Source organism: Bicyclus anynana, chromosome 1, assembly GCF_947172395.1.
Source record: "Bicyclus anynana chromosome 1, ilBicAnyn1.1, whole genome shotgun sequence".
Lineage (NCBI taxonomy): Eukaryota > Metazoa > Arthropoda > Insecta > Lepidoptera > Nymphalidae > Bicyclus > Bicyclus anynana.
The window spans coordinates 10,727,084-10,744,840 of NC_069083.1; the positions used below are offsets into that span (position 1 = coordinate 10,727,084).

The 17,757-nt window shown below is 35.1% G+C and overlaps 2 protein-coding genes across 2 annotated transcripts; both read left to right on the forward strand.

The window, feature by feature from the left end:
• Positions 1–5,559: 5,559 nt before the first annotated feature.
• On the forward strand, positions 5,560–10,048 carry LOC112056543 (GILT-like protein 2). Its single transcript, XM_024096982.2, has 5 exons — positions 5,560–5,697; positions 5,770–5,855; positions 6,896–7,048; positions 8,329–8,508; positions 9,793–10,048. Exons 1-5 carry the CDS (start codon positions 5,622–5,624, stop codon positions 10,027–10,029), a joined length of 732 nt encoding a protein of 243 aa, XP_023952750.1. The 5' UTR covers positions 5,560–5,621; the 3' UTR covers positions 10,030–10,048.
• A 2,028-nt stretch (positions 10,049–12,076) lies between these two features.
• On the forward strand, positions 12,077–16,620 carry LOC112056542 (GILT-like protein 1). Its single transcript, XM_052881435.1, has 5 exons — positions 12,077–12,516; positions 12,604–12,650; positions 13,276–13,425; positions 14,080–14,274; positions 16,020–16,620. The coding sequence occupies exons 1-5, from the start codon at positions 12,435–12,437 to the stop codon at positions 16,281–16,283; spliced, it is 738 nt and encodes a 245-aa protein (XP_052737395.1). The 5' UTR covers positions 12,077–12,434; the 3' UTR covers positions 16,284–16,620.
• Positions 16,621–17,757: the final 1,137 nt, after the last annotated feature.

Genomic DNA, 17,757 nt, shown 5'->3' on the forward strand with positions numbered 1-17,757 from the left:
TGACATAGCGTTTCACGCGGACGAAGTCGCGGGCGTCCGCCAGTTGTGTATATTAAACCCCAGGTGTGTTTGAAAAGTTCGTAGCCTAATCAAGGAAATACAAAGCTATATTTTTTCGTTTAATTATTGTTTAATAAAGCTCAAATTTCATTGCTCAATACACTATTTTTATCGGCCTGGAAAAGCTTAATTATTTTTTCACCTAAGTCGTAAAGAAATGCATAGATGTGGACATTTTGTGACCTCATAGGTGGTTTTTCTCAGCTTGGGAAATATAAAAAGATGATAGAGATAGATCATGTGATAACATGTGACTTTTCAATAAAAACTGTCAACCTCTATATCTAAATAAAATGAATGATTTAGGAATATTATAAAGTGCTTAACCGCATTTAATTTTATTTATCGTATTTGCATGCTAGACATTTTGTCTCCATGTTAGTAAAATGAAAGCATACACGAAGTTTATCAAATAACGTATACTGCCTTATTCATTCCGAGGGATCAACAATGTATCCTGTCAATTTGCCGAGCGTAACAAAGATATGAAGGCAATAACTCAGCCCTATCTATGAAAGCTTCTGAGATTGCAATACCATCTATCTGAATTTGTTAGATTTATAAGCATATCGGGCGCATACTTTTGCGTACGGAACCTTGTTATGTTCAATTTCTAGTGTTCATAATCTATACTTATAATATCTATAATAATATTACAAAGTTTGTTTGTTTGTTTGTTTACTTGAACGGGCTAATCTCAGAAACTACTGGTCCGATTTGAAAAAAATCTTTCGGAGTTAGATAGCCCATTTATCGAGGAATTCCTACGGGTAGAGGGTACGTGGGTGAAACCGCGCGGCGTCAGCTAGTTAATATTATAAGTTCGAAGATTTCACCTTGTACGCAATGAGTTTATCAGAGTTTATTCAATAGATTTTTTATAAAATGAAATTTCGAATTTAAAACAGTTAATTAATTAAAAAAGTTAATGTAAGTAGTATAATTATTTGAAATAATTAATTAGTGTCAATCGTAAATAAGCTTGACTTGTAAATGAAATTCACAACGATTTGATTACAGTGAATTAGACACAATATCAAAATGTTCTCTACTCCTATTCCTTTGGATATTTAATTATAAAAAAAACGAAAATTTGGTTCTCTGCTCTCCACACTCCAGTAGACACAAGTGGACAGTAACTAGCAGGGCAGTTTATAAATGTATTTATTAAAATTAGGTAATTTCTTGACATGCGAGTTTTCTTATAAAGGCAGAGTCTTCATCAGTTTCGTTTAAAATTAAATTCTACGCATCTGTTTTTTTTATACAAAAGAATGCCTGCAATTATACAGATGTGGTAAGACAAAAGTAATAAAATACTTACCTTAAAAATCATTTCATTTTGTAACCTAAATTTTTGCAAAATATATTTTGTTTGTAGTAAGTAGATACGAGTACAACAATGCTATTAAAAAAAACGTATATCACAACTTTGAACCTGAGTAATTGGCGACTGTTATAACGAATCGAATATCATGCATAATACATAAACCGTGTCGACAGTCGCGGTTTTAACTTTCAGAATCGCGTTAAAACCGTACACTGCAGGCTTCAGGCTTCGTTCGAAGTGTAATAAATCGCGGATACTCCGTGTACTTTGAGTTTCGCTGGAGTACTTGAATTTTTCATGGAGCGTCAAAGGTCTGGGACGTTCCATTCATTACAGAATATAGAAGCGCCAGCAAGGGAAAATTGTCCTTTGTATTTTCACGCTAAAAGGGACGCGTCAATACGTTTTAACGTCTACCTACGAGTACATGTAGGAAAATCTAAATGTGATCACAGAAAATCTCTTTATTTATTAAAAAAAATATTTATATGTAAAAGAGTAGAAACTGGAGACTCACAAGCTAATATTAAAAATAGTGGGTTTTTATTACGACATTAGCTTAGCAGGTGGGGATCGAACCACTACCCCTTGGTGATGAGTTCGGTCGCTTTACCGTTGAGCTATTAAAGCTTATTATATGCGGTTTTTCATGGCTTATTATATGCGGTTTTTCAATTATTACCTATTAGCCATGTCTTTTTTAAGCGAGGCTAAAATTTTAATCATTCATTTTCATCATTATCAACCGGCTCACTGCTGAGCTCGAGTGTCCTCTCAGAATGAGAGGAGTTAGGCCACCACGCTGTCCCAATGCGGATTTACAGACTTCACATATGCAGAGAATTAAGAAAATTCTCTGGTATGCAGGTTTCCTCACGATGTTTTCCTTCACCGTTTGAGACACGTGATATTTTATTTCTTATTTTTTCCAATTTCCAGTGTTAATCCAGGGCATTACTTATCTACGTTTTAAATTTCAGTAGAATCGGTTTAGTATTTGCGGCGTTAAAGAGTAACAAATATCCAGACAAACATCCATACAAACTTTCGCGTTTTTAATATTTGTAGGATTATAAACAATGTTAACAGTGGGTACATCAATAGTCCCACAGGTGGAATCAAACGTTAAAGATGTTTTAGGTTATAACAAAGGCCTTGCTTTGTTGAAAACTAACATGATAAAAGTAGGAAAAACAGTCTAAGCAACGCAAAAGTCAGGGGCGTGCTAGTCGCTTTGAGACATAATGTTAGGTATGTCTGCTAAATAAAAGGCTTCATCTAGTGCAATTATATTATGCGTTCTACTGGAAATACTCTTAGTCGATTGCCAGCTCATTTCCATCCCATAAGAGATCCCATCGACCCCTGCAGTGGAACTGGGGTCATTGTACTGGAAGAGGAAATACATATTATGAGAAAATTATGCATCTACACATTACACTAAGATATTTGTTTGGTAAACACGGCCACGTTTTCTTTTTAGTTTGTCTAGTTTGATAATAATACAGAAGACGAATCCAATAGTGATTTTTTTTTATTTTTTATTTTATTGTACAAAATACAAAAGGTGTTACATAATTAGGTACATAAATAGCCATCCTCATAACTTGACGTTTTTGTGAGGACGGCGAGTTCAACATTATGTTAAATTATTATATATTATATAAAATAAACTTACCTATATACATTAAGGACACAATTAGGCACCATATGATTACCATATTATGATTTACTCGAGCACGGCAAATGAAAATTTACGGATACCTTACATGATTTTGAATACCTCTATTAAGTATGAGCTCTCAGTACATGGCAACTCATCAGATTATTAATTAAATAAGGGTTCCGTTTTTGTACTACGTACGTTCGGAACCCTAAAAACGACCATCGAATCCCTTCTCCTTTAAATAGGGAGGACTGATGGCGACGTAAGGTTTCTTCTTCTTCATTATCAATTTTAATGGCAAAATGAAGAAGAAGAAATCTTTATAACACACGAAATACAAAACTCAGAGATTATAACTAAATAATTAAAACTAAAAATTGTCATGCAAATAATCATGACGTACATACGTACCTACGGTTTAGTACAGACAGGTACAAAACACTTTTTTATTAGAGACTATTAAAAAAATTATTATTCTGAATATAACAGCAATAAATCATTAGCAGTGACTATACAACCGTAACGAGTAACTAACTCATAGAAACCGTCATTAGACAGGGCGACCGAAATAAATATTTCACAGGAATCGAGAACCCCTCGATACAAGTATGTAGAACATAGACAGTTGAATGGCGTGGGAGCTCACACCTGGTAGAAAAAATAAGTTACAAATGAAAAACCAGGCACTATTCGTGTTCCAATAAACAATTGGTATCTAGAAACCGTAACCGTAGCGATACATATGTAAAAATCTACTGTATACAAATATCGTTTTTGAATTTAACGAAAGTAACGTAAAAACCATCTGAACCTATGAGTACATTTAACAACACACGTTATATACCTACATGAATACTTCTCTAAATTCTCTAAAAAAATATTGATAACGCAAACCTCAATCACAAAATCTAACTCAAATTTTATAAAATCTCTTAGAAAGAAAAACAAAAAGTTACAGCTTTCTAGTACTAAATGTCAACTAAACCACGGAATGAAAGATTGGCAGACGGACAAAGACAAGCAGATAGATAGACAGACTGGCAAACAGGTGGACGATAGTTTGCCATCATCCTAGAGCTTCTTGTTGCTTGGCAGTCCTAACAAAGTATTTCTTTCCTTTTGAAGATATTCAAAAAATATTCAACACCAGACTAACTACTCCTACTTCCTACTAATATTATAAACGCGAAAATTTGTATGGTTGGATGTTTGTTTCTCTTTAAAGTCGCAATTACTGAACCGATTTGCCTGAAACTTAGAATGGAAATAGATTTTACTTTACATTAACACATAGGCTACTCTTTGTGTCAAAAAATCTATGGTCTCCCGAGATTTGCAAAAAAACTGATTATTTTAATGGTATAAATGTTTGTTACTCTTTCACGCCGTGACTACTGAACAAAATTACCTGAAATTTAAATTAGGGATTATAGACTGGATCAACACATACGCTACTTTTTATCCCGGAAAAATCTATGATTCCCGAGGGATTTGTGAAAAACTAAATTTCATGAGAACGAAGTCGCGGGCGTCCGCTAGTTAGGTATATAAATAAATACGATATAAAAAGTACTGAGTGCTAGAAAAAATCTTTATTTTCATTAAAAACTGTACCTACGTATTTTCCGATATTCAACAGTGATCAGACTCAGCTCAGAGATAGCTCACGTTTTAAATTGCAGATTCTGAAAGAATTTCCCGCTCACAAAAAAAAAATTCTATTTGTAGGCTTTAGATTTTTACCATTTGATATTATTATTTTGCAGTGACTCATAAAGCTTTGAAGAGCTTTTATAAATGTCGCAAGTTTTACTTTCTAAGTTTAAGTGTCGGTAATGCTAGCCACTCACCGTTCGATAAACCCACATGTCATGTGAACGATTTGAATCGTCAGTGGCTGACTTAAATAGATAAAAATATTTCGAAGCAACATTTACCAGCGAGATATTTTATTAATAAATGTTTTTCCGCAAACTGCATTTATGTTTTGAAATGCCATTCTTAATATTCCTTTAACTGCCTACTCTATAACTCGGTTCTTATTATTTGAAACGTCCAACCAATATTATAAACGCGAAAGTTTGTATGGATGTTTGTTGCTCTTTAACGCCACAACTACCGTACCGATTTGGCTGATATTTGGAATGGAAATATATTTTTCTCTGAATTCTATGAAAATCTGCCGGAAAGTATTTCACAGTACCTATACCTCCTACCTACGTACTTTCAGTACCTAATACTGTATAGTATTGAATATATTGAAGTAACACTACAGGTAAAAATAATTTAGAAAGTAGGTACGAACTCATGTCGAGTACTTCTAAATCCAAGTTATAGATTTTCCGTATCGCGTTCCTTATCCAAATCCGTTTAGTCGTTTTTATGTAATTGAGTAACAAACATCTAAACACCCAAACGTACAAACTACGAGTATTATATATAATTAAGATTATCATATACTGTACTCGTAAGTGTGATACATTTAACAGTGACGCATATAATATGAGAGTAGTAGAGACTTGAGACAGTACTGGAGCAATACTTTATACAAACGGTCGTACGATAATGTTGAATCTCAAACATTCTATACTAATTGCTCTCTTTATTTGTCTAAGTATTGTTTACACTCGATCACAAAATTGTAAATATCGTATCGAATATAAGTGAAATAATTTAATACGTGTTTTTAACTTTGTTTATTTATGGTCTGCAGATAATGGAGTATCAAACGATGCAGAGGAGAACGATATATTGCCAGTACAATTTTTAGACTCTGATACATATTTGGTAAACAATCAGGTGAGTTTTTATTTGGATATTGACAGTATTTTTTTTAATTTGTTACAAACACCTACAACATTATTATCTATATCTATACTATATTATAAAAAGGTAAATTTTGTTTGTGGTATTGTAGGGGATAATCTTTGGTCTACTGAACAGATTTTTTTTTAAATTATTTTATCACTAGGAAACCACGTTATTTGTGAGTGTCACAGGCTATATCTTATCCCCGTATTCTCACGGGAACGGGAACTACGCGAATGAAATCGCGGGGCGTCGGATAGTGTTAAGAAAAAACCGTAAGGAAGCCAAACCTGTTCATTACGAGTATAATGTACTCGTATATTTTGGAAAATCAAGCGGTATGTTTGTATGTCACAAAATACAGATGCCCCATAAAGCTATTTTTGTCTTTTTGATTGAATGATTGTTTGTATGTTGGTCTGTTTACTTGTCCATGCGTCATACTCTTGAACAAATAGAGCTCATCTCAGGGGAGCGATCGTTATTTCCATGAAATCGGACTTAAGATAAAAAGCAATTACACCAATTTAACTGTTGATTAAGGCACCACAAAAAAAATTAACTGAATAGTCTTTGATACCTACTTAACTTTTTACATTACTTTATTTATCATAATTTATCATTTGTGTTTCAATATATGTGTATGATATTATATACTTACGTTAATGATTGTCGTATTATTAATATAAATTTACTAACTTTTATTTAGGTATAAATACGTCTAATGTAAATGCTCTTTAGTCAGAGAATCAATGTAACAAAAGTTCTATTATAGTCAGATGCAACAATGATTTTTTGTTCATTCACTTTACAAAACCAAACACCTGAACTATCAAACCAAAGTCATTATGCGTATTTTAAGTATTTACTTAGTCTGGTGTGGAAAGTTAATTAACAAAGTATCTAAGACAATGAGAGACACAGGAATTCATTTGTGTGCTAACACGATGACGTACCTATTTATGTACAATTATAACTATACAGATAAGGTATTTTTGTCATTTTATTTATAACTGGTTTTCTTTTTTTAGAGTAATGCCGATAGTGACCAAGTGGAAGTGAAGCTTTACTACGAAAGTCTATGTCCAGATTGTATTAAGTTCGACAAAGAACAGTTTAGTGTTGCTGTCCAGAAGTTAAACGGTTACGTAAACTTCCATACATATCCGTATGGAAATGCAAGAGTAAGTAAAATCATCGGATTGTGAAAAGCAAAAAATATTTTCTTGCTTACAGTAATTAATCATCTTTATCTTGATCAAGTAAATAAGTTAAGGGTCATGATTTTCTACAGAATTGTGTATTGGAACAAGTTCCTTATCGCGTGTTGCGAAGGGGGGCTAGACGGAAAAAATTGAGATCAAAAAGTTGTAACGACACTTTTTACCCGAGTGCGTAAGAAGGAGGGTAATGTTTTTACTACAGTTGTAAGCCGTGACCTGAAGACAGCTGGTGAGCTCTAGGGTCCTCAAAAGGCCATCCGACCCCAAAAGGCCCCGCCTACCAAATAGCGATAACGATATCTATAGCGATGATAGCTATAGCGATAGCTATACCTATGATTGCTATAGTGAACTTCGTTCCATCCGGATGTCACTTGACACCTCTCAAGTTTTTTTTGTTTACAATAGTTTACTTTGATTTTTCATTTAAAATGTTTATTTCATTCCATGATGGCCTTGGCCCAACTCTTGCTTCTATTCGTTTACCTTTAATTTATGGGTAACCAAACAGAAACCAGAGACTCCTTACATCAAGATTATTAGCGCATATCAGTTTAACAATATTTACAAGCTTTTGCTAAACTTGCCCTGCTTCTATGTGTAAATCTATACTAATATTATAAAGCTGAAGAGTTTGTTTGTTTCTTTGTTTGGTCCGATTAAAAAAAAAATTCAGTGTTAGATATCCTAGTTATCGAGGAAGTCTATACCTAGGTTATACATCATACCCGCATTCCTACGGGAACGGGAACCACGCGGGTGAAACCGCGCGACGTCAGCTCGAATGAATTCGAATTAAGTATTTTTATTTGCGTATCTTCTATTATAATCCATAATAATGGTAACTATTGTAGAGCTGGTTGGATGGTAAAGTCAGGCGGTGGACATAGGAACTCATAAACTAAACCATATAAACCCACCCAATTTGAGCTCATTCATCTTTGCGAACACTTTGGAACTACATGCGTAGAGTATTTGAAAATTGGTTTTTACAATACCTTACCTATATAATATACCCTATATATACCTTACCTATATATAAGTACCTTATATATGTACTTTCATAGACATTTATTTTAAAATCTAAAATATTATTATAAAAACAAAAACCCGACTGCTTAATGAACTGAAAAGAGAAAAATTAGTAGGTATCACAATATCTGTATAAAGTTCTGATTAAATTCTTTGTGGTGCTGCAGGCGTAAATTTTTATTTGTATAGATATTAATTTGTTTCTATAGACGATAAAAGAAAATGGCGTGATCACATTCGAATGTCAACACGGACCACCAGAATGTTACGGGAACAAGTTACACGCGTGTGTGTTGGATAACCTGAAGAATTTCACCGAAGCAGTTACGTTTAATTCCTGTATGATGGGCGGAGAGAACCGTGGCTCCGACGATGCGGCTGCTGACAGAGTAAATAGATATTTTCTTAATACCAGTCTTTATTAGGAACACAGAACACACAACGCTAAAAGCTAACGCTTTTAGCAATAGAAATAGCAAGGGGGCGTGTCCCGCGTACACCCTGGTATGCGGAACAACGCAAGCGTGTCCGTGCATGTACTAGCAGTCTTGTTTTGTTCTGTGACAAAAGGAATAAATAATATTCAACTCTAAAGTAAAGGTGAAATTTAGTAAAAAATGAAATATGTCATATTTCATTTTTTACTAAATATTAAACAGCCATTTAGGCCATGCCCCTGGGTACGCTGGTTCAATACAAAGAATTGACACTTTATACATCTAGTTACTTCTTATATCTGTGATTCATCATCATTGTCAGCCGATGGACGTCCGCTGCTGGACATAGGCCTCTTGCATGGACTTCCAAACAAAACAGTCTCGAGCCGCCAGCATCCAGCGGCTCCCTGCAACCCGCTTGATGTCATCGGTCCACCTAGTGGGGGGTCGACCAACACTGCGCTTTCCGGTGCGGGGTCGCCATTCCAGCACCTTGGGATAAAGTATCTGTGATTAAGAAAGAAATGTCATCTACTGTATGATATCCACGAAGGGTTGCCAATAGGCATTGTATGATATTTGTTACATAGAATCTCAATTTCGTAGATATATTGTGTAGGCTAACATACGCTAAAGTTAATGAATCACCCTGCTGAACTGACGATTTAGTTTTTTAATTTCCCGATAACTACATAGTACTGATACGAGTACCTAATTCGATATTATAATATTCATTTTGTAATTTAAGATTTATTGTTGTAATTATTATTTCTTATTACTCGAGAAACGAATTGGGAAACTGTAATGTTTCTCTGGGCATATTTCGTGTATATAAATAAATAAATAATGACCAGAAAAAACGGTAAATGCATTCTAGGGGCTGTAATACCACAAATTTTACAATTTTAGGCTGTGAATTAGCACTGAAAATTTCTTGGAACAAATAAAAGCTCATTGTTTCATACTTACGGCCAGTTTCTTCATCGCAAGTAACAGTCAAAGTAACGTCATAAATCAAAAGTTCACTGAAAAATAAAGTCTTCTTTACTACTTACTACTTTTACTGTTACTTTAGCTTTGCATGAAGAAACTTACTTACTACTTACTTAGAAGACCAGAATTCGATGCCACGTGTGCTAATTACTGTACAGACGAGGCAGTTAACTTAGCTTCTTAAGTGTAGTGGTAGAGGCAATCTTTTTTTATGTTAGCAAATAATGATTTGTTTTATTTTAGTGTGCAGCTTCGTTCGGTTTTGACTCAACGCCAATAAAAGACTGCGCTAAAGGCGACAGGGGGACGGAACTATTGGAATATTATGGAGAGGAAAGTCAGAAGGCTAATTTTTCATATGTGCCATACATACTCATAAATGGCAAAGTGAACGACGGGAATAATTTTATAAAGGATATTTGCGAAGCGTTTGCCGTTTCACCGCCGCCTTGCGTAGAATACTCCGTCAAGTTAATATAGACTACTTTAAATAACAAAATGTTGTTATTATTTGAAAAATTGACAATTTGTCCACTGACTGTTACTTTACTCGCGTGAAGTAGTAATTGCTTACGAAACGTTCTTATAATTATAAAACTAACCTGCACCTGTTATGTACTTATGGACAAGGGCTTACCTACTGGGTCAGTAATGCTCATCGTTAACTACCCATATTCGACTTAGTATCGAGCACGAGTCTCCTCTCAGAATGAGAAAAATTAGACCAATAGTCCAACATGCTGGCCCAGTACGGATTGGCAGGCTTCACACACGTAGAGAATTTAGAAAAATCGCAGGTATGGTGGTTTCCTCACTATATAGTGATATTCAATTTCTTAAAATGCACATAACTGAAAAGTTGGAGGTGCATGCCCCGGACCGGATTCGAATCTACACCCTCCGAATCGAAGGAAGAGGTAATATCCACTATTATCTAGCAAAAATACAATATTCATCATCATTGTCATAGACGCTTGTAGAGCTTTGACCACAGTAAGTGTTTCTTGGGCCATCACCTATCGTGCTGTTCTAATGCAGGTTGACGGGCTGACTTATAAGGTCTTAATAACTCTGACGGCCTCCGTGGCGCAGTGGTTGTACAAGACGGAGGTTCTGGGTTCGATCCCCGGCTGGGCCGATTGAGGTTTCCTTAATTGTTCTAGGTCTGGTTGGTGGGAGGCTTCGGCCGTGGCTAGTTACCACACTACCGACAGAGACGTACAGCCAACCGAGCGTTCCGGTACGATGTCGTGTAGAAACCGATAGGCGTGAGGATTTTGATCCTCCTCCTAACAAGTTAGCCCGCTTACATCTTAGATTGCATAACCACTTACCATCAGGTGAGATTGTACTCAAGGGCTAACTTGTGAAGAATAAAAAAAACTTTTGCCTCTAAAATAATTGCTATCAAATATTAAAAACCTTCGAGGCAAGACTTCTTATTTTGCTGCTTTTGGACTGCTACTGAGATTTCCTTAAAAGGAACGAAATATTTCATGACCATAACCAGACATCGAACCCAAGATCTCATGGTCCGTAGCCGCAATATAACAACTAAACCAAATTGGCAGTTTTAACACACTAGGTAGGAATAAAATAAACAAAACTCAATCAATTGCGGGGAAAAGACCAGCTAGACTCTTTATCACGAAATGAGTGCAATGACTTCGAAAGGTATCAATATTTGTATATATGATTTAATTTAAAAGTAATGACCGCCTGCATGGGTTCCGTAGGTGTTAGGAAAATCAGTAAGGACTAGGAACACAGAACTACGAAACGCTTAATGTATATTATGGTCATAATTATCAGCCTTTTTAAACGAACCACTTCAGGGCTTTTTATACCCCTGATTATATATAAAGAAGGGTGTTATAAGTGTCCGTCTGTCTCTCAGTCTGTCTGTGGCACCATAGCTCCCAAACAGATGAAGTTATTAGACATGTTTGATGAAAATCAGTTGAGCCCTTTAAAAGTTGTGGGCGGTGAAAGTGGGGAAGAACAACCGAATGTCTGCAAATGTACCCGAATAGGGACTCAAATGAAAGCGCACTGAAAGAGAACATTAATGACTAGATCGAGAGAGTAATTAATAATTTCATGACCTTGGGGGGTTTTTCAAAATCTATAATTTTATAAGTCTATTTTAAGTCAGCCTATTTTAACTACAGGCCTTTTTGTTAGAGAGGGGGCATGGAGCTTGGGCCAAATATGCCGCTCCTAAGGGCGTTGACGGACATACTCGTAAGCCTTGACTTAAGGCGATAATGTTTGACTCTTGCCGACTCTCCGAGGCACGAGGATCTGATACCACCAACTTCCCAATTTCGTGATAAAAATAAAATGAAAGAATATAAACTGAAAATTAAGAAAAATTCAATCTTATAAGAAGAATTAAAAAAACTCAGTACAGCTTATTCCGACCCAATACAGAATTTTGTGATCTGAAGCCACCACACACAGCTAGTCTTTATCCACTTTTTACAAGATGGAGGTACTGGGTTCGATCCCCGGCAGGTCTGATTGTGGTTTTCTTAATAAGTCCAAGCCTGGCTGGTGGGAGGCTTCGTTCGTATTCGTAAACCGAAAAGGGTGTGGATTTTAACTTAGTCCTAACAATTTAGCCCGCTTCCATATTACATTGCATCATCTGGCGAGATTGTAGTAAAGGGCTAACTTGTAATAAAAAATATATACCTAGGTCTAATCAACAAAAACGGTGGTTATTGAAAATTTTTGTTTACCTCGAGAACCCAAAGTTATTTTTATAAGGAAGCATTTATGCGATTGTAAGGTCAACGTAATATGAAAATATAAACATTTCTCTTTTTAATTAATACATATTACAGTTACCTATCAACTGTCTCAGATTGTACTGTACGAGTATGTTTGACTCTCCACTTGTTTCTTTATGTTTATTTTACATTATTATTTCCTCCGCATTGAATACAAATGCATCAGTAAAAAGTGAGGTTTTACAACGCACCTGATTACACTAAAATGAAATTTTTGTTTTTATGTTCTATTTTAATAAGTCCAAATTGTGATTTTTAGGATACCCACCAGACAGGCGAAAATTGCTAGAAAGCGAAAATTTTAGTGTAAGTATTTGACGATATACTAAAATAACATCAGAATAATAGAAAAGTAGATCATAAAGGAAAGAAAAGTACAAAAAATATAACTATATAACTATATAACTATATAACTATATAACTATATAACTATATAACTATATAACTATATAACTATATAACTATATAACTATATAACTATATAACTATATAACTATATAACTATATAACTATATAACTATAAATATAATACAACTCAACTTGTACAGTTAATAGGTATATAAAAATATAAACAGTTCTTATTTTGTCTATTCATGCTAATGTAGACAAACTACATTTGTCACAAGTAGACTAAGTTTAGTATAGATTAAGATATGAGTTTCATCCATATTGGACTTAGGTCAAAAGTTATCCACAACTTACTATATTTGAGATAAGTATAGATAAAGCATGTTAAAATAACACTATCGCATATCAGTCAGGAGCTAAGTTCTTTCAACGTCATCATCATTATAAGATAACAAATTATTTATTGTGTTATATAGATTTTCTTTAGTTTTAGCTTATGCGTACCTACATCACACACTCATCATCACATCACAGCAACTGTGATTTCAATGACGAATAGTGTCGACTGCTTATATTATTTCAGATTTCCCGAAAGAATACAGTAGTTTTAAAAGTATTCTACGAATCTCTTTGCCCAGCAAGTGCAGATTTCTTCTCGGGGCAGTTACAACCCACTGTAGAGGCTTTGGGCACTCGTGTCAAAGTGATAATGAACCCTTATGGGAACGCGGAGGTATGCATTTGCATCAAGACATTCATTAAGTAATTTAAATTATATCGAAATTCTGAGAAATAGCGGTAAAATTCAAGTAATTCATAACTAATAAAAGTGCCCCATAAAACGCATTTCAACGACATTTATGTGTCAATTTAAATCACATTTTTCCTGACTTATTTGCAATAATGTTTCCTTATCTAGAAATAAAAATTGGCCATAAAATATAATAGTAATTACCATAGACATGACCTATGATTCCGAGACTTGGTCGCTAACTATGGGCCTCATAAGAAGAGTCACACAGCGAGCGATGGAACAAACAATGTTAGGAGTATCCCTGCGTGATCGAATCAGAAATGAGGAGATCCGTAGAAGAACCAAAGTCATCGACATAGCTCAACGAGTTGCGAAGCTGAAGTGGCAATGGGCGGGCCACATAGTTCGAATAGCCGACCCCCCCAGCAGGTGGACGGCCGACATCAAGCGAGTCGCAGGGATTCGCTGGATGCAGGTGGCTCAGTATCGTGATGTTTGGAAGTCCCTACAAAAGGCCTATGTCCTGCAGTCGACGTCCATCGACTGATATGATGATGATGATGATGAATTACCAAAGATAAAAAAAATAAATAGAACAGTAAAACAAGTACAAACATTTACTACGTATTTCAGACAAAACACTACCGAGGTGTCTACAAATTTTCATGTCAACATGGCCCTGAAGAATGTTACGGTAACAAGTTGCACGCCTGTGCTATTGGTATTATAAGAAACAATACAAGGGCTGTATTCTACAATTCCTGTTTGTTGAAATACTCGCGAAAAGGAGAAGACTCCAGTATCGACTTCACCACAGCCTTAAATTGGGTACATAATATTCTGCTATTCCAATTAATATACACACTAGACAACTAAAAACAGAAGTTTGAGGAAGGGATACAGATACACAGCTCATCTAGGGATATTTGCCATCAAACAAAATTTCTGCGTTTTGATTTGAAGGGTATGATTACCGATGATATTACAGGCACAAGTGGCACAACTATGGCCTATTCATCAGGCGCAGCGCATTGCAGTTATTTTTTGCTTGCCCTAGTAAGTTAAAGACGGCGTTTTCCATATAATAGTCCATCGTCTTCATCTGTCAACTATTAAGTATAGCTACGATTAGGTATATTGTAGGTACTGTATAATAAAACCGATACGCTTATCTATCGTCTCTTTCCTGACGTTAGAACTCGAAACGTCATCAGATTTTCCGTCGATAATGTTGTTTTGCAAATATTCGTCGCATTTTCAATACAGGCTATGTCCTTCAAACATGCTGAATATTTATGTTTTAAGACAAACAAAGCTAAAATTATATTGAATCAGATTTTTCTCATACATAAATCTAAGTAAAAATCTGATGTGTTTGAATCTTGTAGATAATATCAAGATAGAACCTACCAATTGAAAATTAAATTCTTGAAAATGACAACAGAGATTTTTCAACAGCCTGTGACATTTGCCTATGACCTCGTGTAACTTCGAACCGCATGAAATATCTAATTTAATTAATTCCGTAACTTCCAACAGCGAATCATTTGAAAGTTACTCAAGAGATGAATCGCTCATAAATAATGTATGACGAAAATACAGAATTGTTGCTATATCAACTTTCTGCGTCTTTATCGGCGGAACGAAACTGTATTTTCTAAACTTGTCGCTATTCTTATGATACAGCGACATTTTCTTGCGAACGATATCCGGACAGTAGACATTGACGTAAACTCTGTTGTACACAAAACTTTTCGCAAAAGGAAGCATTTCACAATGTTCTCGGTGGAAAAGCTCGTCTGTACTTGTCCTGTCAATTTATTTTAAGCTCTGCAATTTTTGTAGAGTATTTCTATTTATAAATGTATCAATTACATTGACGACATTTTTGGTAGTGCTGTGGTTGTCAACAGAGGGGTCCTGGGTTTGATTCTCAGAACGGGTAAATTTTTTTTTTTTATTTTTTAAATTGGCTCAGGTCGGCCGTGGTTAGTTATCACCTTACAGGCAAAGAACTTCCGCTAAGCGATTCAACGTTCCGGTGCGGTGCCGCGTAGAAGCAGTCAGACGTAAGAGTAGAAAAAACTTGTACCTAGACCTTACTTGAGATACGTGATAGCCCAGTGGATATGACCTCTGCCTTCAATTCGGAGGGCGTAGGTTCGAATCCGGTCTGTAACATGCACCTTCAACTTTCCAGTTGTGTTCATTTTAAGAAAATAAATATCACGTGTCTCAAACATCGTGAGGAAACCTGCATACATGAGAGTTTTCTTAATTCTCTACGTGTGTGAAGTCTGCCAATCCGCATTTGGCCAGTGTGGTGGACTGAAGCCTTACTCCTCTCAGAATGAGAGACACGTACTTAAAAGTGAGCCAAATATGGGGTTTTAATGATGATGATGATGATGATGAAACTTGTACCTCTTCCGTGTACGTCCGCTTCCATCTTAGACTGCATCATCACTTAACAATAAGCGACGATGCAATATTCGCATTGTCAATTGATGTTAAGTGTCACAGTCAAGGGTTAACTTGACAACAAAAAATTAAAAAAAAATCGTTAATTTCAGTGTGGATATAAACATGGGGTGCCGATTCGACAAGTGTGGAAATGCGCTCACAGTAGACGAGGTGCAAATCTTTTACAACGTTTTGGTCGAGAAACGCACAAGCTGAATATTAAATACGTGCCATACGTGATGCTGGGCGACTCATCAGCTATGCAGGACCAGGCGACTGGGAACTTGATTGCGGCCATATGTCAAATGTTACACTATCCACCGCCCGTCTGTGGACTTAATACAGACATACGATCTTCCAAAACTTATCCGTAGCATGAATGTTAAGCTATTTTTTACTTTGAATCAAACATGGCAACATCTACCCAATATTATATTTTTAGAGGGCGTTCTTTTTTGTAAAAATTAAGCTTAATTACCTTGAATTATAGACATACATTATTCATACAGAACAAACAAATCAACTTTCATCGTTTCAATTCGAAACCGGAACATCCCCTGTCTATACAATATTTAGTGGGATTTCTATTGGATATGGATGACGTACCTAATCAATAACTTATGTAATCGCATATTACAGTACTTTCATCATCTAAAAAATTATATAATCATGTACCTACCTATTAACAATTTTTTCAGCCAAATTCTACAATACAATTTTGAAATTATATTTTAAATATTTATATTATTTCCACATTTATTTATATACCAACATCAACAAAACAAAGAGATTTAAAGGGATTTTAAAGGGATTTAAAGGGGAAGTAAATTATAATATTTTTTACCATATCCCTTTAGAGTAAAATGAGAGACGCAATATTGCATTTTCTAAGGAGCAATAACATTTTATGATAATATAGGTATTTTGAAGAAGCTTGGCTCCATAATATCAAGGGGGAAAAGAATATCATCATGTCTAGATCATATCCCAGATATTCACAGCTTCCCCGTATCCCGCATTTTTATACTTTGGTACATTGTAACTTTTTGTAACCCAGAAAAAAAGCCGTGTGGTTATTTTACCTAAATACCTTTATTCTCATCACAGATATTAATTGCCACTATTAAAACGACAGTTGAATACTTCCAAATATGTAATAGTTAAAATACAAATCTAAAATCAATATAGTACTAAAAACACTATATTTTTAACTTGATCACAGAACACACATACCATGCACAGGTACTTGGTAGAAGGTAGCGGTGTACGTTTAAGATATCTAAACAATACTCCGATACGAAGACACAGAAATGGATACCCCACGTTTGTAAACAGAATTACTTTTCCGATAAACCGCTTTCTTGTTGTAATAATGTTCAAATCGTATACTAAAACTCGACATCGAAACAAAATGGAATCGATTCCCGAGACAAAATAACTACATTTGTATGTGTCCTGTGACTTGAAGTGCTCGAGAAACGCCGAACGCTGCTCGCAGAGAAATTGTATTAGTACGTTGGAGGAATTCTGGAGGCGCGGCACTATAGAAATTGTTTTTTTTTTTTTTACACAAAGAAGGTGAACTGAATTTTATTCTAGTCATCCTAAATGAGATTCGATGATTCTGAAATCTAGTCCTAATTAAAAATGGACACTCAATTTTACTATGGAGCTGTTAATAATTAACATCGCACACAACATCGCTTAACTCTATATCTAAGGTAAACATTAAAATCTGCTTTTAAGTTTTAATAAACATAACAATATTTACAATTTGAATTAGTATTATATTTGACAAACTCAAGGATTTATCTTAAAACAGTGCCTATTCCTACGAGAGTTCGATAA

Excerpts from the sequence above, each read along its gene's own strand:
- LOC112056542 (XM_052881435.1), top strand. The coding sequence starts at position 12,435 with ATGTTTGACTCTCCACTTGTTTCTTTATGTTTATTTTACATTATTATT. Across the intron at positions 12,651-13,275 it reads TAGAAAGCGAAAATTTTAGT|ATTTCCCGAAAGAATACAGT; the intron begins GTAAGTATTTGA and ends ATATTATTTCAG. Across the intron at positions 14,275-16,019 it reads TCACCACAGCCTTAAATTGG|TGTGGATATAAACATGGGGT; the intron begins GTACATAATATT and ends CGTTAATTTCAG.
- LOC112056543 (XM_024096982.2), top strand. The coding sequence starts at position 5,622 with ATGTTGAATCTCAAACATTCTATACTAATTGCTCTCTTTATTTGTCTA. Across the intron at positions 5,856-6,895 it reads CATATTTGGTAAACAATCAG|AGTAATGCCGATAGTGACCA; the intron begins GTGAGTTTTTAT and ends TTCTTTTTTTAG. Across the intron at positions 7,049-8,328 it reads ATCCGTATGGAAATGCAAGA|ACGATAAAAGAAAATGGCGT; the intron begins GTAAGTAAAATC and ends TTGTTTCTATAG.